At 36.4% G+C, this 13,994-nt stretch overlaps 1 protein-coding gene across 1 annotated transcript; it reads left to right on the top strand.

Annotated features, from left to right (window-relative positions):
• Nucleotides 1–1,345: 1,345 nt before the first annotated feature.
• Nucleotides 1,346–13,580, top strand: LOC113120817 (EMILIN-1-like). The gene is made up of 8 exons (XM_026290888.1): nt 1,346–1,849; nt 7,030–7,149; nt 7,996–8,126; nt 8,407–10,443; nt 10,592–10,708; nt 11,373–11,390; nt 11,495–11,629; nt 11,714–13,580. The coding sequence occupies exons 1-8, from the start codon at nt 1,689–1,691 to the stop codon at nt 12,040–12,042; spliced, it is 3,048 nt and encodes a 1,015-aa protein (XP_026146673.1). The 5' UTR covers nt 1,346–1,688; the 3' UTR covers nt 12,043–13,580.
• Nucleotides 13,581–13,994: the final 414 nt, after the last annotated feature.

Below are 13,994 nucleotides of genomic sequence, written 5' to 3'. Positions count from 1 at the left end.
TTAGTATCAAAAAGAAAGTAGGGAAGATCCAGTGTTGGCTAAAACAAGTTTAAAGGCAAATCAGAGCTTGAAATGCAGACTACAGTCAAATAGAAACTGAAAAAAGATGTCTTGAAATGAATAATGAATAGCCTAATTACATTATAGAGAAAAAGATCAAATTTCAGTTTTTGGTATAGACAGACATGGATAAAGGGAGATTTAAATCTATCAGATTGTTTTTTAATTTTACAAAGTACAGAGATCAAACTGTTGAAGGGAGTTCAAAAAACACACCACGCATACATTGACACACTTTTTCCTCATGTCTGGCCAAGAAGAAAGACCTCACTCAAAACCTTGAACTGCTGTCTGCATGGGTTCTTACATTAGCACCATCATAACTGAAACATCTACAAGTGGTCATAGTCCTCCTCAATGCTGACATCTAACGTGACTCTCCAGACAAACCCTGACTTGGACTGATCCTAAAGATGAAAATTTGCTGAGGCTGTTATTCTGGTCCAGTAGACCGAAAAAAGTCTTTGATTGTTAGGGTAGGTTAGGTTAGGTCATGTCTCTTAGCAGCCTGGATCCTCCCTTCAGCATTGCTTTGAGATCACAGCAATTATATGCAATGCTATCTCAGCAACCTTGAGATCTGAGAAAACTGTCCAGTGAAGTCCAGACCAGATCAGAGACAGCTTTTCCTTTTGTGTATTTCAGAGGGATTTCAAACCAGGGGCAGAACATTTATAATTGTGTGTGTGTATATATATATATATATATATATATATATATATATATATATATATATATATATATATATATATATATATAGTTATAGGGCCATCGCTTTATCATGAAGTATTTATAACTATAATTAAATATATATATATATATATATATATATATATATATATATATATATATATATATATATATATATATATATATATATATAGTTTTTTTATACAAAAAAATCAAAGCTGTCTGTATATTTTAGTTTTTTAAGAGATTAGCATATTGGGCAGGTCTGGGGGGCATCAACACATTCAGAAAAAAACTTGCTATAAACAAAACACTACTGACAAAAATACATAAATATAAAAATACATGCTTTTCTTTTTGTTTGCACAGTTATTGTAAATTCTTAATAAAATCAAATAATCAAATATAAGTCTGGTTACAAAAAAAAAAAGAAAAAAAAAAAGAAAATCCTATTTTAAGTATTTCATTATTTAAAAAAAAAAAAAAATTCTATGTACTGATACTAGAGTAAAAATCCAGGAGGGACCTAAAATTTAAAAGCAGAGCATGGAGAGGGAGAGGGAGAGGGAGGGGGAGGTGGAGAGGGGGGCTTGGAAGGAGTTTTGGATCCGCATCATTTCAAAGCACGTTTCACATTATGACTGCACATGCGATGAAGAAAAAAACCGGACACTTCTCATTAGTGTTTGAATGCGAACCGTGTGTCAAGGGTGAACTGACGACATCTTCTAAGATTAATGGACACTTTGCGAAATGATGACAAAGGTAGATAAACTTAGACAGCACTTACACAGAACTTTATGAAGTACATCAGTGGAGAGTTAGCTGGGGCTGTCGGACTGCACTCGATGCGCACAAAGCGCATTTTCTAAGCCGAAGCTGTTGGATGTAACGATCGTTTTTTTTTTTATTTTACAAATCTGTTTTACTTGGAAGCCATGGCACTATATTTTGTTTACCTATTGACTCTACTGGCGCTGATTTTGCCTGGAGATATTTGTGGAGCAGGAACGTACGCGTCACGAAACACTCAAAATGTGGATGAGAGTCGGTCTGAATCAGCTGCACAGAGTGGATCTAAGGTTGCCAGCAGACACAGGTAACTTTTCATTTTAGCAACACGCCTCAGAGTTGATCGATTCATATTTTTTAACACTGAACAAATGTTGTCATGTGAAGTAGAATGTCTACAAAAAATGTATTTAAAATGATTTCATTATTATTCTTAAATATTTATACCATTGAATTCTTTTGTTTTGTGATCTAAATGATCAGTTATGTATAGGGCTGTTTTGGGTTATTCTGTAGAGACTTACTAACTTTGTGGCATTTATTTTATTAAAAGATTCATAACTAAGTAAAAAAGTGTGAAATATTAATATACCATTTCTGGTCAGCTGTCACAGCACTTAATTAAGTCATGTAGCCTTGCTTACAAACATTCAAGCTGAGTTTTTAGGACCATGGCATGTGGCATGTGTCACACCTGTCTGAGCTGGCTGATATTGCAAATATAAGGTCAAACTGTACTGAGTTTATTAGGTTATAGTCAATAAATCTAGTATGAAACTGCAGGCTCTGGGTGAGTGAGCTACTGTTGGACAGGTCTGCCCTTTTTTGGCTTTACTGAGAGACATCAGTGCATGTGCAATGGGACGGAGGCCAAACAGTGAAGACCTTAAGTGCACTTATCCTGGCACTAGCACAGCCCAGTGGAGTAAAGAGGTTCTGCTCTGCACTAGTTTGGGAAAGAATGTGTTGGTCCCTGCTGGCACCACTGTTTGAACTCTGCTATGTTTTTACAGATGTATGAAATATAAGACAACTTGTGGTAGCTGAATCCTCCTTCACAGTGTGCCCCGTTTCCTGTCTGTTCAACATCTTGAATGATCTCGCTGTTCTTCTACTTTTTGATTGAGTTGTGTTGTGACTTGCAGTCCAGATTATGCCTTATAAACAGCTGGTTTGCACAGATTCTTTACTTGCCAGTAAATGTATCTTTTTTTGCTGATGTATATTTTGCGAAACTATTTCTCCAAAACAGATGCGAGAAAACTGAAAGAGACATTAACTGTACTCCCTCCTCAACATGAATTTTACTTACAGACTTTTCTGTACAAAACAAAGTCCGAAATATGACATGCATTTAAATATCATAAATTGTTTAATATATATAGCAACGTCATTACTTACCTTTTAACAAATTTGTTGTTCCAAATGCTTATCTTTCACTGTGATGCATTGCCTGGAGTCATAAACAAGTAGTTCCTGCTATGACAAAACTTATGATGTTCCAGAAACTTTGTTAGTTTCATCTTTGATGTAAAGTGTAAAGTGTATACATGTTTGTAAGTGTTCTCAGCAAACGTGCACACTATGTTTGCTTGGGAGTATGTGTAAGCATTTCGCAAACAGCTTGCTGAGCTCAGCTTTTATCTAAATCATTTAGATTTCAAATAGGAAATACACACTTTCTTACATCTAAACCATAACTGCAAACATTTGTGATACTGGATATAACAAGTAAATATGATACGGAAGCAATGTAGGGACACTGACCAAGCCAATGTTAATATCCTTGTGTGGAGATGTTTTGGATGGTGTTTAAACTGTGTAAAAGTGTATTTTGGATATATATTCCTGTGGTTCTGACACTAACCCTGTACAGCCTTCTATATCAAATAATAGTCAGAGATCAATATTGTTTTTTAAATGGAACAGTTACTTAAATGCCATTTCTCAAATGCCTGATGTATCATATTTATATTATTTATTTTCTAAAAATTATGTATGGATAATAAAGTAACCCTATAAACAATATAACAATATAAAACTCTGTAAAGATTAAGGTATAAAATATCAGTCAGATGACAGAAGGCAAATATTAGATTATATATAGATTCTGTACACAGTTTTGACCATGTCGATAATTTAGTGGCATTATATATGGCATTATAATACACACATGTGACCCTGGACCACAAAACCAATCATAAAGGTAAATGTATTTATACATCAACTATAATAAATTAGCTTTCCATTGATGGATGGTTTGATAGGATAGTACAATAATTGGCTGAGATACAACTATTAAAAAATCTGGAATCTGAGGGTAAAAGAAATTAGCCTTTTGTCCAAATGAAGTCCCTAGCAATGCAGATTACTAATCAAAATGAAGTTTTGATATATTTATGGCAGGAAATTTACAAAATATCTTCATGAAACATTATCTTTAAATAATATCCTAATGAGTTTTGGATTAAAAGAAAAATTGATCATTTTGACCCATACCATGTATTGTTGGCTATTACTACAAATATAACCGTGGAACTTATGACTGGTTTTGTGGTCCAGGGTCACATATATGGCTTTACGAGACATCATATATGGCTTTTGTTATATATAGGCTTTAAAGAGTTAATGATGTTTTGCCTCACTCAATGTGAAAAAGTGTGCAAATAAGGCTAGTGGAAGAAGACCATGAGAGCAGATCTTCAGATGTAGCCTGTAGACTTCAGATTGGACGTATTTTCTCTGTTGGCATAAAACACCAAGAAAACCTTCTACTAATCTTTAGAAAGCTTACTTATATATTTGATCTTTGTTTGTATGGATAACTCAATTACCCTGATGACCTAACCACTGTTTCTCTTTTGAGCATAGCAATACATTGGTCTACTGTTGCTGTGTACTCTGTGTGCACTATTATTTCTGTCCAAATTCTGTTTCTGCTTGAGATGCTGAAGTGATACTTCATTCCTTGCCAAAATGGGTTCTGTGGATTTTATCCTGTCAAGGGAACGTGTTTATATTCAGCCGCCTTAAGCTGCATGTTCTTGAGTTGGAGTGGCACAGGCTTGACACTGGCGTCTAGTCTTCTTGTTTATATGATTAAGCAGTGAAGTGCTGACAGTTGCAGTGTGTGTTGTAAAAAATAATTAGGTGATTGAAAGTGTTTACAGAAAGAGTTAAAAAAAGAATACTGATCCAATCCTGAAAAAAAAAACATTGTGTGGTAATTAAACCAAGAGCAAAATGGTACAAGAATGCTGGACATTGGAACCCATTCTTAAGAGTGATCTTGTACAAAATCAAAATGGATTTGTGTACATATGAAACAAAGAGCCCATTGTGAGTCAAAAGTTTTTGTTTACTTTTCCACTCTCAAATTTGATAAAGCCGAGAACCACTGTTTCCTCTTTTCCCATTGGTATACATGGACCCAGTCCTTTGTCCTTAGTTTTTTTTTACCTCCCCCACAGAATAAAGCTGAAACAATGGAACAGTGTTCTATTCACCATCACACTTTTAGTTGCATACTCCCAACCACAATCTATATGTCCTATTTAATGCTTCTATGCACATTCTATTTTTCATGAATCCATCCAGAACTTTGCACAATTAAAGTTTAATTCTCTCTCATCACATCCTTAATCTCAATTTGCACTCATAAATCTTCCACATTATTTTACAAACCAACACAACATTCTGTATTCATAATGATGATCAAAAGTAAGACTTTATTCAGCATTTAGACATATACAAATAGATGCACCGTGACTAATCAAAGATTGAGTGGGTGTAGAATTTGAAAAGCATGGTTGTCTGTGGTGAAGATGTCCGTGTTGAACTTGTGTACTCTCAGTGTCTGGGCCTCATTTGTTTGTATGTGTGAGAGCACTTGCAGCTGATGCATCGAGACATTCCTGTCTCATGATAATGAATGATTAACCAGGCTCAGTGAGTTATTGTGATGAACCAGAAGCACTGGATTTTAGCCTGGTTTCAATCCCATCTAAACAACCTCCCTGAGAAAACAGCATAATTTATCACTTTAATCAGAAAATTTGTTTTTAAATCATATAGCACTCCAAGGTCTCTCTAAACTTTCAATTTCTTCTTCTTCTTCTTCTTTTTGTTGAAAAAATATTATAGAAGACAATAAAAGGAAGAATATGACAGCAAACATAATAGAAGGTAACAAAACAAACAACAACAACAAAAACGGACAGATAGAAAGTGTATGAGAGAGAGAGAGAGAAATTATACTAATAATAAACTCACTAATCTTTATAATATGGAGACACACTAGAATTCCACTTATTTTTATTATGACCCGCCATCTGTGTATGCTCCAGCAATTCCTTCAACTTCTTCAACCCCTCTTCCCACACCTATCGTAAACTTAGGTTTTATATGAATGTACTTAAGTCTATTGTGTGCCCAGAGTAGATGTATATCGCTGAGCAGGATGGGGATATCCCTTCCCTCATTCACTTACAGGATGGGCGGACATTTAAGAAATAAACATCAAATAACCCCAAGTGACAAACAATAGTCTGAAAAAAAACACAACCTCTTATTTTTTATGCTTATCTTTATGGTAGTCATGAAAAATCATTAAAGGGACCATAAAAGTCATTAATTACTCACCCTCATGTCGTTTCAAACCCGTAAGACCTTTGTTCCTCTTTAGAACACAAATTAAGATATTTTTTATGAAATAGAGAGCTTTCTGACCCTGCATAGACAGCAATACAACTGAAATATTCCCAGAAACATAAGGGCATCATTAATATAGTCCATGTGAAATCAGCGGTTCAACCATAATTTTATGAAGCTACAAGAATACATTTGGTGCAAAAAGAAAACTAAAATTATGACTTTGTTCAACAATTCTTCTCCTCCACATCACATTATTGTATTACAATTGAATAAAAATTGAATGTTGCAATTTCAAATGCATGTCACAAGTGGCCCAACAGCAATTGCAGAGTTGGAGCAGCATTTACTGCAAAGCACATTGAATTCACAGAATCATTCAAATTATTCATAGACTAAGTCCATCAAAGCCTAACATAATGATGTGTATGTTTCATTCACTACAAAGACCTGATCATTAGAATCATTAGTTCGGGACCTGGACTACATTAATTGGCAGCGCTGTATATTGTTGATTGAATAAAAAGAAACTTTCTCCGATTATTTTTGTAGGGTATTCCATCCAAATTGAAGGGAGAATGCACATGCTCAGAACAGAAGCCTAATGCTGCCATGAATTTGCTAACTTTTGTGACGCTTTGTGGGCGTCATTGGAGGAAAGTTTTGGTTTTGTGGGTGTCACAAGAAGAAAGTTTTGGTTTTGAAGGGCAATTATTTGTACTTTAATTACAGGGTACATTTTTAATTTAGCTCTGTCTAAAATGAAGATGGCAGTCCTCAACCATTTGAACTGAAGCCTTAATAATTATAATTTGCATATGCTTTGTACACAAACAGGAACTGGTGTGCCTACGTAGTAACAAAGACTGTAAGCTGTGTAATGGAAGATGGAGTGGAGACGTATGTGAAACCTGAATACCAGCGTTGTGCTTGGGGCCAGTGTTCCCATGTGGTTTTGTAAGTATTCATGAGAAAAAAACAGCCAAATTGCATTTCATTTAATCTTGCTTACCACTTACTGTTATGACAGTGTCAAGCGGGAAAGGTTTGGACCGTGTCCCTCACTCAATTGTAATGTCCACCAGAACTATGCATGGAATGGAGATGGGAGAGTTGAGACATAAATCTGTCTCAGATGAAACTGCTAATGTACCAGAAAGTTACTTGTAATGTTGTTATTTTACTCATTTCTTTTAGAGAACACATTCAGTCATAAGTACAAGGTCAAGTAGACCTTTTTCTTAGGTCTCAATAAACGTCGGTTTTATCCAAAATCTTCAAAGAAAGCCATACTAGTCCCCTATAAAATACAGAAGTCACATCCCAAGTATGAATAGAGTATAAACATTGTTCTAATAATAGAACAATTGCACTTGAAAGTTCAGTAGACACACAAGAGGCCTGCCAGAGCAAAGCAAACACTTTCAAAGATTTTAATGATGTATTGAAAGCTTCGACTGAATAAAATAACAAAAGGATGCCCAGAAACAACAGCTCAAAGAAAAAGAAGAACAGGCCTTTATTGTACTGATGTGGCCTTTCAAAAAGTGATACGTAGCCAAGGATATTAACGGAAAAGAAATATTTTCTATTTGCCTACTTGAGAAGTTCCATTAGAGGCTGAGGTTAAAGTCTTGAAAGATGTTTAAATTAAACTTGACAACTTTAAGTGGCGAGTTTCAGAAATGTCACAGAAGTACACATATGTAAAAGCTTATTTTATTACAGCAAAAATACTACACAAAGAGATCATATTCACAGTTCCTGCTAGAGCTGTATATGATGAAATATCTCTCACCACAGGTATCGGACCTATAGAAAACCACGGTACAAGGTTGCCTATAAAATGGTCACAGAGATGGAATGGAAGTGCTGTTATGGGTACTCAGGAGAGGACTGCAGTGAAGGCAGGGACAGAACTACTGGTGAAGAAGGTATGGTGTTACCGAATTTTAACCCTAGAACTCATTAAGTGAGTCAAGTTGATCTGACATTTTCATACAATATTTTCAATAAGCAGTATTCTGTTTTTTTATTATAATATTTTGTCTTCTTTAAAAAAATAGCTTCATAGGTCTCTTTATAGAAATGCTTTGGACATATCTGAATTATTAAAATAGATGTGACCAAACTCTGGTGGTGATCTCAGTTTGAATTAGTAAATGTCAAATAACTTCAGGGATAATTACTTGTGCAATCAATGTCCCTCAATAGGGAGAAGTGACAGCGAAAAGATTAAACAGCTTGAGGACCAAATTCAAAATCTCCAGTCTACCTTATACAACATGAATAAGAAATTACAGGAGGAATCTCGAAGGGAAGGCATCAGTGGTGGCAACAATCTGGCCGATGCAGCCCAACCAGGGATGAGGGACACTATTCACAGCATCCAGACCAAGCTGGACATACTGGACAATATGACACAGGTCCATGATAGAACCCTCACCAGCATCAACAACCACCTTGTGGGCGGCAATGGAATCAGAAATGAGTTGGACAGTCGCTATGGCACACTTAAAGAGGAGATTCTCAGGGAGCTGGAAAGGCGGGTGACACTGTCTTGCTCGTCATGCCAAACTGGAGTGGAGAGCATTCAAAGGCAGCAGCAGGAAGACAGAGAGAGGATCCGAGCTCTGGAGAAGCACATCAGTGTGATGGAGCAGCACCACCAACAAACTGCAGATTTGCTCAAGAAGGAACTATCCCACTATCAGAGTTGCTGTGATTCCCTGAGTGATCTGGACAGGAGGCTTGGTGCCATTGAGAGGAAGGTCAGTTCGACTGCAGAAACATATGATGTTCTTAGAGGACGTCTTGAGAAAGAGTTGAAAGGATCAGGCAATGGCAATGGTGGACGGTTAAAAGCACTTGATGAAAAACTCAACAGCCGTCTTAGAGAACTGGAGAGAAGACTGAATGGGACGGTTCGAAAAACCGAGCAAAAATGCTCCCATACTGAGACAAGTATGAAGGAGTTTGTCCACCGAGAGATCGGCCAGATAAAAAACTCTGTCCTCAGTCGAAACGATGATCATGGTAATAGAATATCTACTGTGGAGATTGATGTCGAAGATTTGAAGCGTTTCATTAACAACCACAAAAATGATCTGGAAAGGTTAGGGAACAAAACAAATGATCTCGACAGTGGGCTCAAGTCAGCGATTAATTTGTGCACAGAGACGTGCGTTTCAAAAGGGAGTGAGACAGCAGATACTGTGAAAAGCCTGGAATGGAAGGTTGTTGCCAATGAGGAGGACATTAAGAAGTTTGACACCAAACTAAAAGATTTAAGTGTGTCTGGTGACTCCTTATTGGACCGTATTATAGATATCAGCCAAGATGTTCAAAAAATGAAGGATCTGACAGGACATAACGGAGAGCACTTTAACCAAGTTGTCACCGATGTGGAGAATATGTTACGTGATTGTGACATATGCAATACGATAAAGGAAGAACTTAGTACAATAAAAAACATAACCAACCATACCTTTAACACATTCCAGAGAGAACTTACAGATTTACGCAGAAAAGTAGATACAGATGAGTATGCTTGCTCGCTGGTATGCTCAAACCTCCAGGAGGAAGTGGGCACACTGAAAGAGGAGGTTGAGAAATGCACAGGCCAATGCGTTATCAGCATGGCTAACCATCAGAGGAACATGGATAATCAAAATACCATAACTCGCAAGCTTGGCAAAGACCTCAAGTCCATTCAGGGTGATATCACAGGGGTAATCCAAACGTTCAGCTCCATCAATGACACTCTGAAAGGCCTCAGGAACACCATACAGGGGCATGAAAACTATATTTTCGATCTGGACTCGTCTAAGGAAAGAATTAACTCTGAATTAGATCAGATTCAGGATGATTTGAACAAGCACAAAGCAGACAGTAAATTGCGTTTTAATGGCATCAGTAGCTTTAACAGCAATTTGATGATTGAAATGGGAGAATGCAAACTTTCTCGAGAAGGGCTGGATAAGAGGCTCTCGAAGATGGAGGATGTCTGCGGTAGACTGGATTCCTTTTCAATAAACCTTCAGATAATCAAAGATGGCCTGAACAAACACGTTTCTGGGCTTTGGACATGTGTTAATGACCTAAACTCCACAGTTATCTCTCACGGTGAGGCCATCAACAGCATTCAGAATGTTCACTTAGAGAACATTCATGGCAAAATGAACAACCTCAACTCTTCCATACTGCATGTTCTCAAGGAGTTCCAGAGCTTCACTGAAGAGGACTTCATTGGTATGTTACATATCTCAAGGCGAAAACAAATTTTATAATTTGTGTTACGAATTTAGAGCAATTGGACACAGTATATATCTCAACTATTCGTTTTTTTGTTGTTTTTGAATGTGAAAAACCAAGCAATTTCTTTTGGGCCAATCCTCAGGACCTCCTGGACCACCTGGTCCTCAGGGAGAGAAAGGATCCAAAGGACCAGCTGGGCCTCAAGGACCTCCAGGCAGAGAAGGACCACAAGGGAAAGCAGGACCAAAAGGACCCCCAGGTAAATAAAAGAGATGAAAAAAATAACTAAATAAATATGTGTGTATGTATATATATTAGGGGTGGCACGGTTCAACTTTTTCACGGTTTTATTTGTTTCACGGTTTTAGAGTCACGGTTTCGGTACAGTTCGGTTTGTGCTATGTTTATGGAAAAACTATACTTTCTAATAAAAAAAAGAAGAATATTATATCCAACTACAAGCAACAGCACAAATAATACAATAAACAGTGAATTTTTTTTTTTTTTTTTTTGGTAGCTCTAGCAAGTTTTAAGGTACAGAAATTGAATAAAGTAATCAAATGTAAAACAGCATTGCATACTGGACTGTATAAATTAGAGATTATTATTTATTAAAGTTACAAAAGTTTAATCAAGAGCAGTGAGTGATTTCTTTGTTGTTGCTGTTCGATTAATATAAAGACTGTCACTTAAAGAGAATGTACTGATACAGTGGCCTACATTCAGCCTTTTGACATAATTTTTGTCTGAATTTGTCCAAACCGTGTGTGGTGAACCGAATGGTTCGGTTTTATTTTTCAGCGAACCGTGCCACCCCTAATATTCTATAAATATATATATTTCACAAAATCACCAGAACAGGATTTTATATGGTCAAATTACTTATATTTTTCTGTATATTTTCAAATTTTTCTCTTATTTAGGTCTCAGAGGTGAACATGGTCAGTGTGTTCTTACTATTACTACTGTTACAACTAATAATAAAATGGTCTACTAATAATTTTTTCTAAATAATTTTTAAAATAATTATTTTCTTGCTTACCAGGACCTCCTGGAGAGGATGCAAATGTCCCAAGACTGTCATTCTCAGCAGCACTCACACGACCGCAACCCAATGCAGGCACTATCATCTTCAACAAGATCTTTGTCAATGAAAGAAAGGCCTACAATCCAAAGACAGGTATGTATGCTAGAGACAAGCATATAGTGTGTGAATTAAGGTCTGTCATAATCATAAATTCTCTCACTAAATGTATTTTGACAGGTATGTTCACTGCACCTGTGAAGGGGCGATACTTCTTCAGTGCAGTCCTGACAGGTCACAAGAATGTCAAGATCGAGGCAGTCTTGTCTAAATCCAATTATGGAATTGTCCGCGGAGATTCAGCAGGGTATCAGCCTGAGGGTCTTGAGAAACCCATGGCAGAGGCACGGCTCACTCCTGGATCCCTGGTCATCTTCAACATCATACTACCTCTGGAGAAGGGAGATACTGTCTGCATTGACCTGGTCACAGGTAAACTTGCCCACTCCGTGGAGCCCCTTACGATCTTCAGTGGGACATTGCTCTATGAGGAAGATGACAGATTGTAAGACCCATCTGTGGACAATGTCAGATGTAAAAATTTGTATCTGGACATAACTTTTTTGAAGAACAGTTCTACATATTCAGTGTTGAATAAGGTTTATAATACAAATGCAGGTTTCATTTATAACAGTCCATAAGGAAACACAAGATGGATATATTTTTTCTCCATTATCAGAAAAATGGACTGAGATTTTTTTTATATGGTTAAGTTTTTTTTACATTTATTCTTGAATGGCAAATCATATATTTTCATATACTTTATGTGAGCTGCCATGTTTGCTTATATTAAAATGTAACTGAGAACAGCAAAGATCATGTGAGAATGAGTGACTGTCAAACTGGGATCGGACTCAAGTAGAATATTTTACATAATTAACCTAGACCCTTGAAATGCCCATATGCCCCAGTAAACATTACTGATAAATACTGAGAATATTGATTACCATTTACTGACATGAAAATCATTTTGACGGAATAGTTCAGCAATCATCAACATCACAATCATCATCATTCTATCAGCTATTTACAATCATATTCAGAAATTAAGCACTCTTGAGCTAACCGGCCAAATGGTTTTGCAAAAAGGTCTGAATTTGTTTTTGATTCATTCAGACAGTTCACTCATACACTGAATCATATACAGCATTTCTCAAATGAAAAGTACAACACAAAAGAGCACTTGATGAGGTGGGTCTTTACCTACAATAGTATAAAAACAAACCTTGCAAATGAGAAAATGGAATTGTGTACTGTTGGTGAGGTTTCAGTTTAAAACGAGGTAAGATGTTTTTCCCTTAAAGGTTCCATTCAGGTTTTTTAAAGATGGATACAATAAATATTACACATTATATGTTCTATTATTTCCCATTTCCTCACTGTGTTATTCTTTAATATTTTTGGGCGGCACATTTTTTCACTTAATCTCCAAATTTGGAAAAGTAACTGTGAAAGGATGAATTCAAATAAAGCAGGCTGTGCAGAGAGGAACATTTTTAGACATGCCAGAGGCTACAGATCAGTACATTTCTGTAACCCATGCTCTAGTGACTCTTCCAAAGAAAACTATCAAAGCTGTTTGTGCTAGATGCAAAAAGGTTTTAATCTGATCTTTTTGTCAATGGATTTTTTTTCTCTCTTTGGACTGCAGATGTTCTCCAAATCTATCAGCTGTTACCTTTACCAGACATGTATTTGTGCAACCTTAGCTGTCTTGGTGATCTATGCCTAATATTTTCTTTAATACAAAGGGATTTCAAAGGACTTTGCACTGAGTAGCCTACTGCGAGATCAAATATTGACCATTCAGTCCAGTTTAACCCTCAGAAGAGGGGAATTCCTTAAAAGGTCTTCATATATGTTACTTCAGAATGCTTCATTTTGCGGTAAAACAGCTGATTTGGTCAATTTATAGATTATATCAGCTGTCCAGGCATAACCTGAACCAGATATTCAAATCTTATATTTTTATGTTTAATCTCACTTCAGGCATTACGCAACAGTATTATAATTATGCAAATAAAGTCTGACTGCCTTGCAATCCAAACAATCCTCATATTATTTTCAGCACAAAATGTTTTCATAATCATAACTTCTTCAAAGCTGAATGCTATATATTGAATCTAGATAATATTTGCAATGCTAGCTGTTAATTAAAACATTTTTCACAAATTTCTTGTTGTGTTAAGTTTTTTTTCATGACTTTAAGCGTGTTTTTATGCAATTGCTAACCTTCTCTTTAACCACGCTCTCTACACTCTAATGCCCCGCCCTCAAAATACACTCTAGCCAATCTCAAAACATAAAATGCAGATTGTGATCTCTCATTGGCTAAAAACAAGCGCGAGGCCATTGTACTTATAGTGAATTCGCGCCCTCTAGTGGAGGATTTGAAATCTTTGCCACATTTTCTTATTGAACCGGCCCCCATTCCTGAGAATGATTGAGCGCGAGCTAAAGT

The sequence above is a fragment of the Carassius auratus genome, chromosome 20 (genome assembly GCF_003368295.1).
Source record: "Carassius auratus strain Wakin chromosome 20, ASM336829v1, whole genome shotgun sequence".
NCBI classification, from domain to species: Eukaryota; Metazoa; Chordata; class Actinopteri; order Cypriniformes; family Cyprinidae; genus Carassius; species Carassius auratus.
Note: the sequence above shows the minus strand (reverse complement) of the source record. Positions and strands in the feature narration are given on the sequence as shown.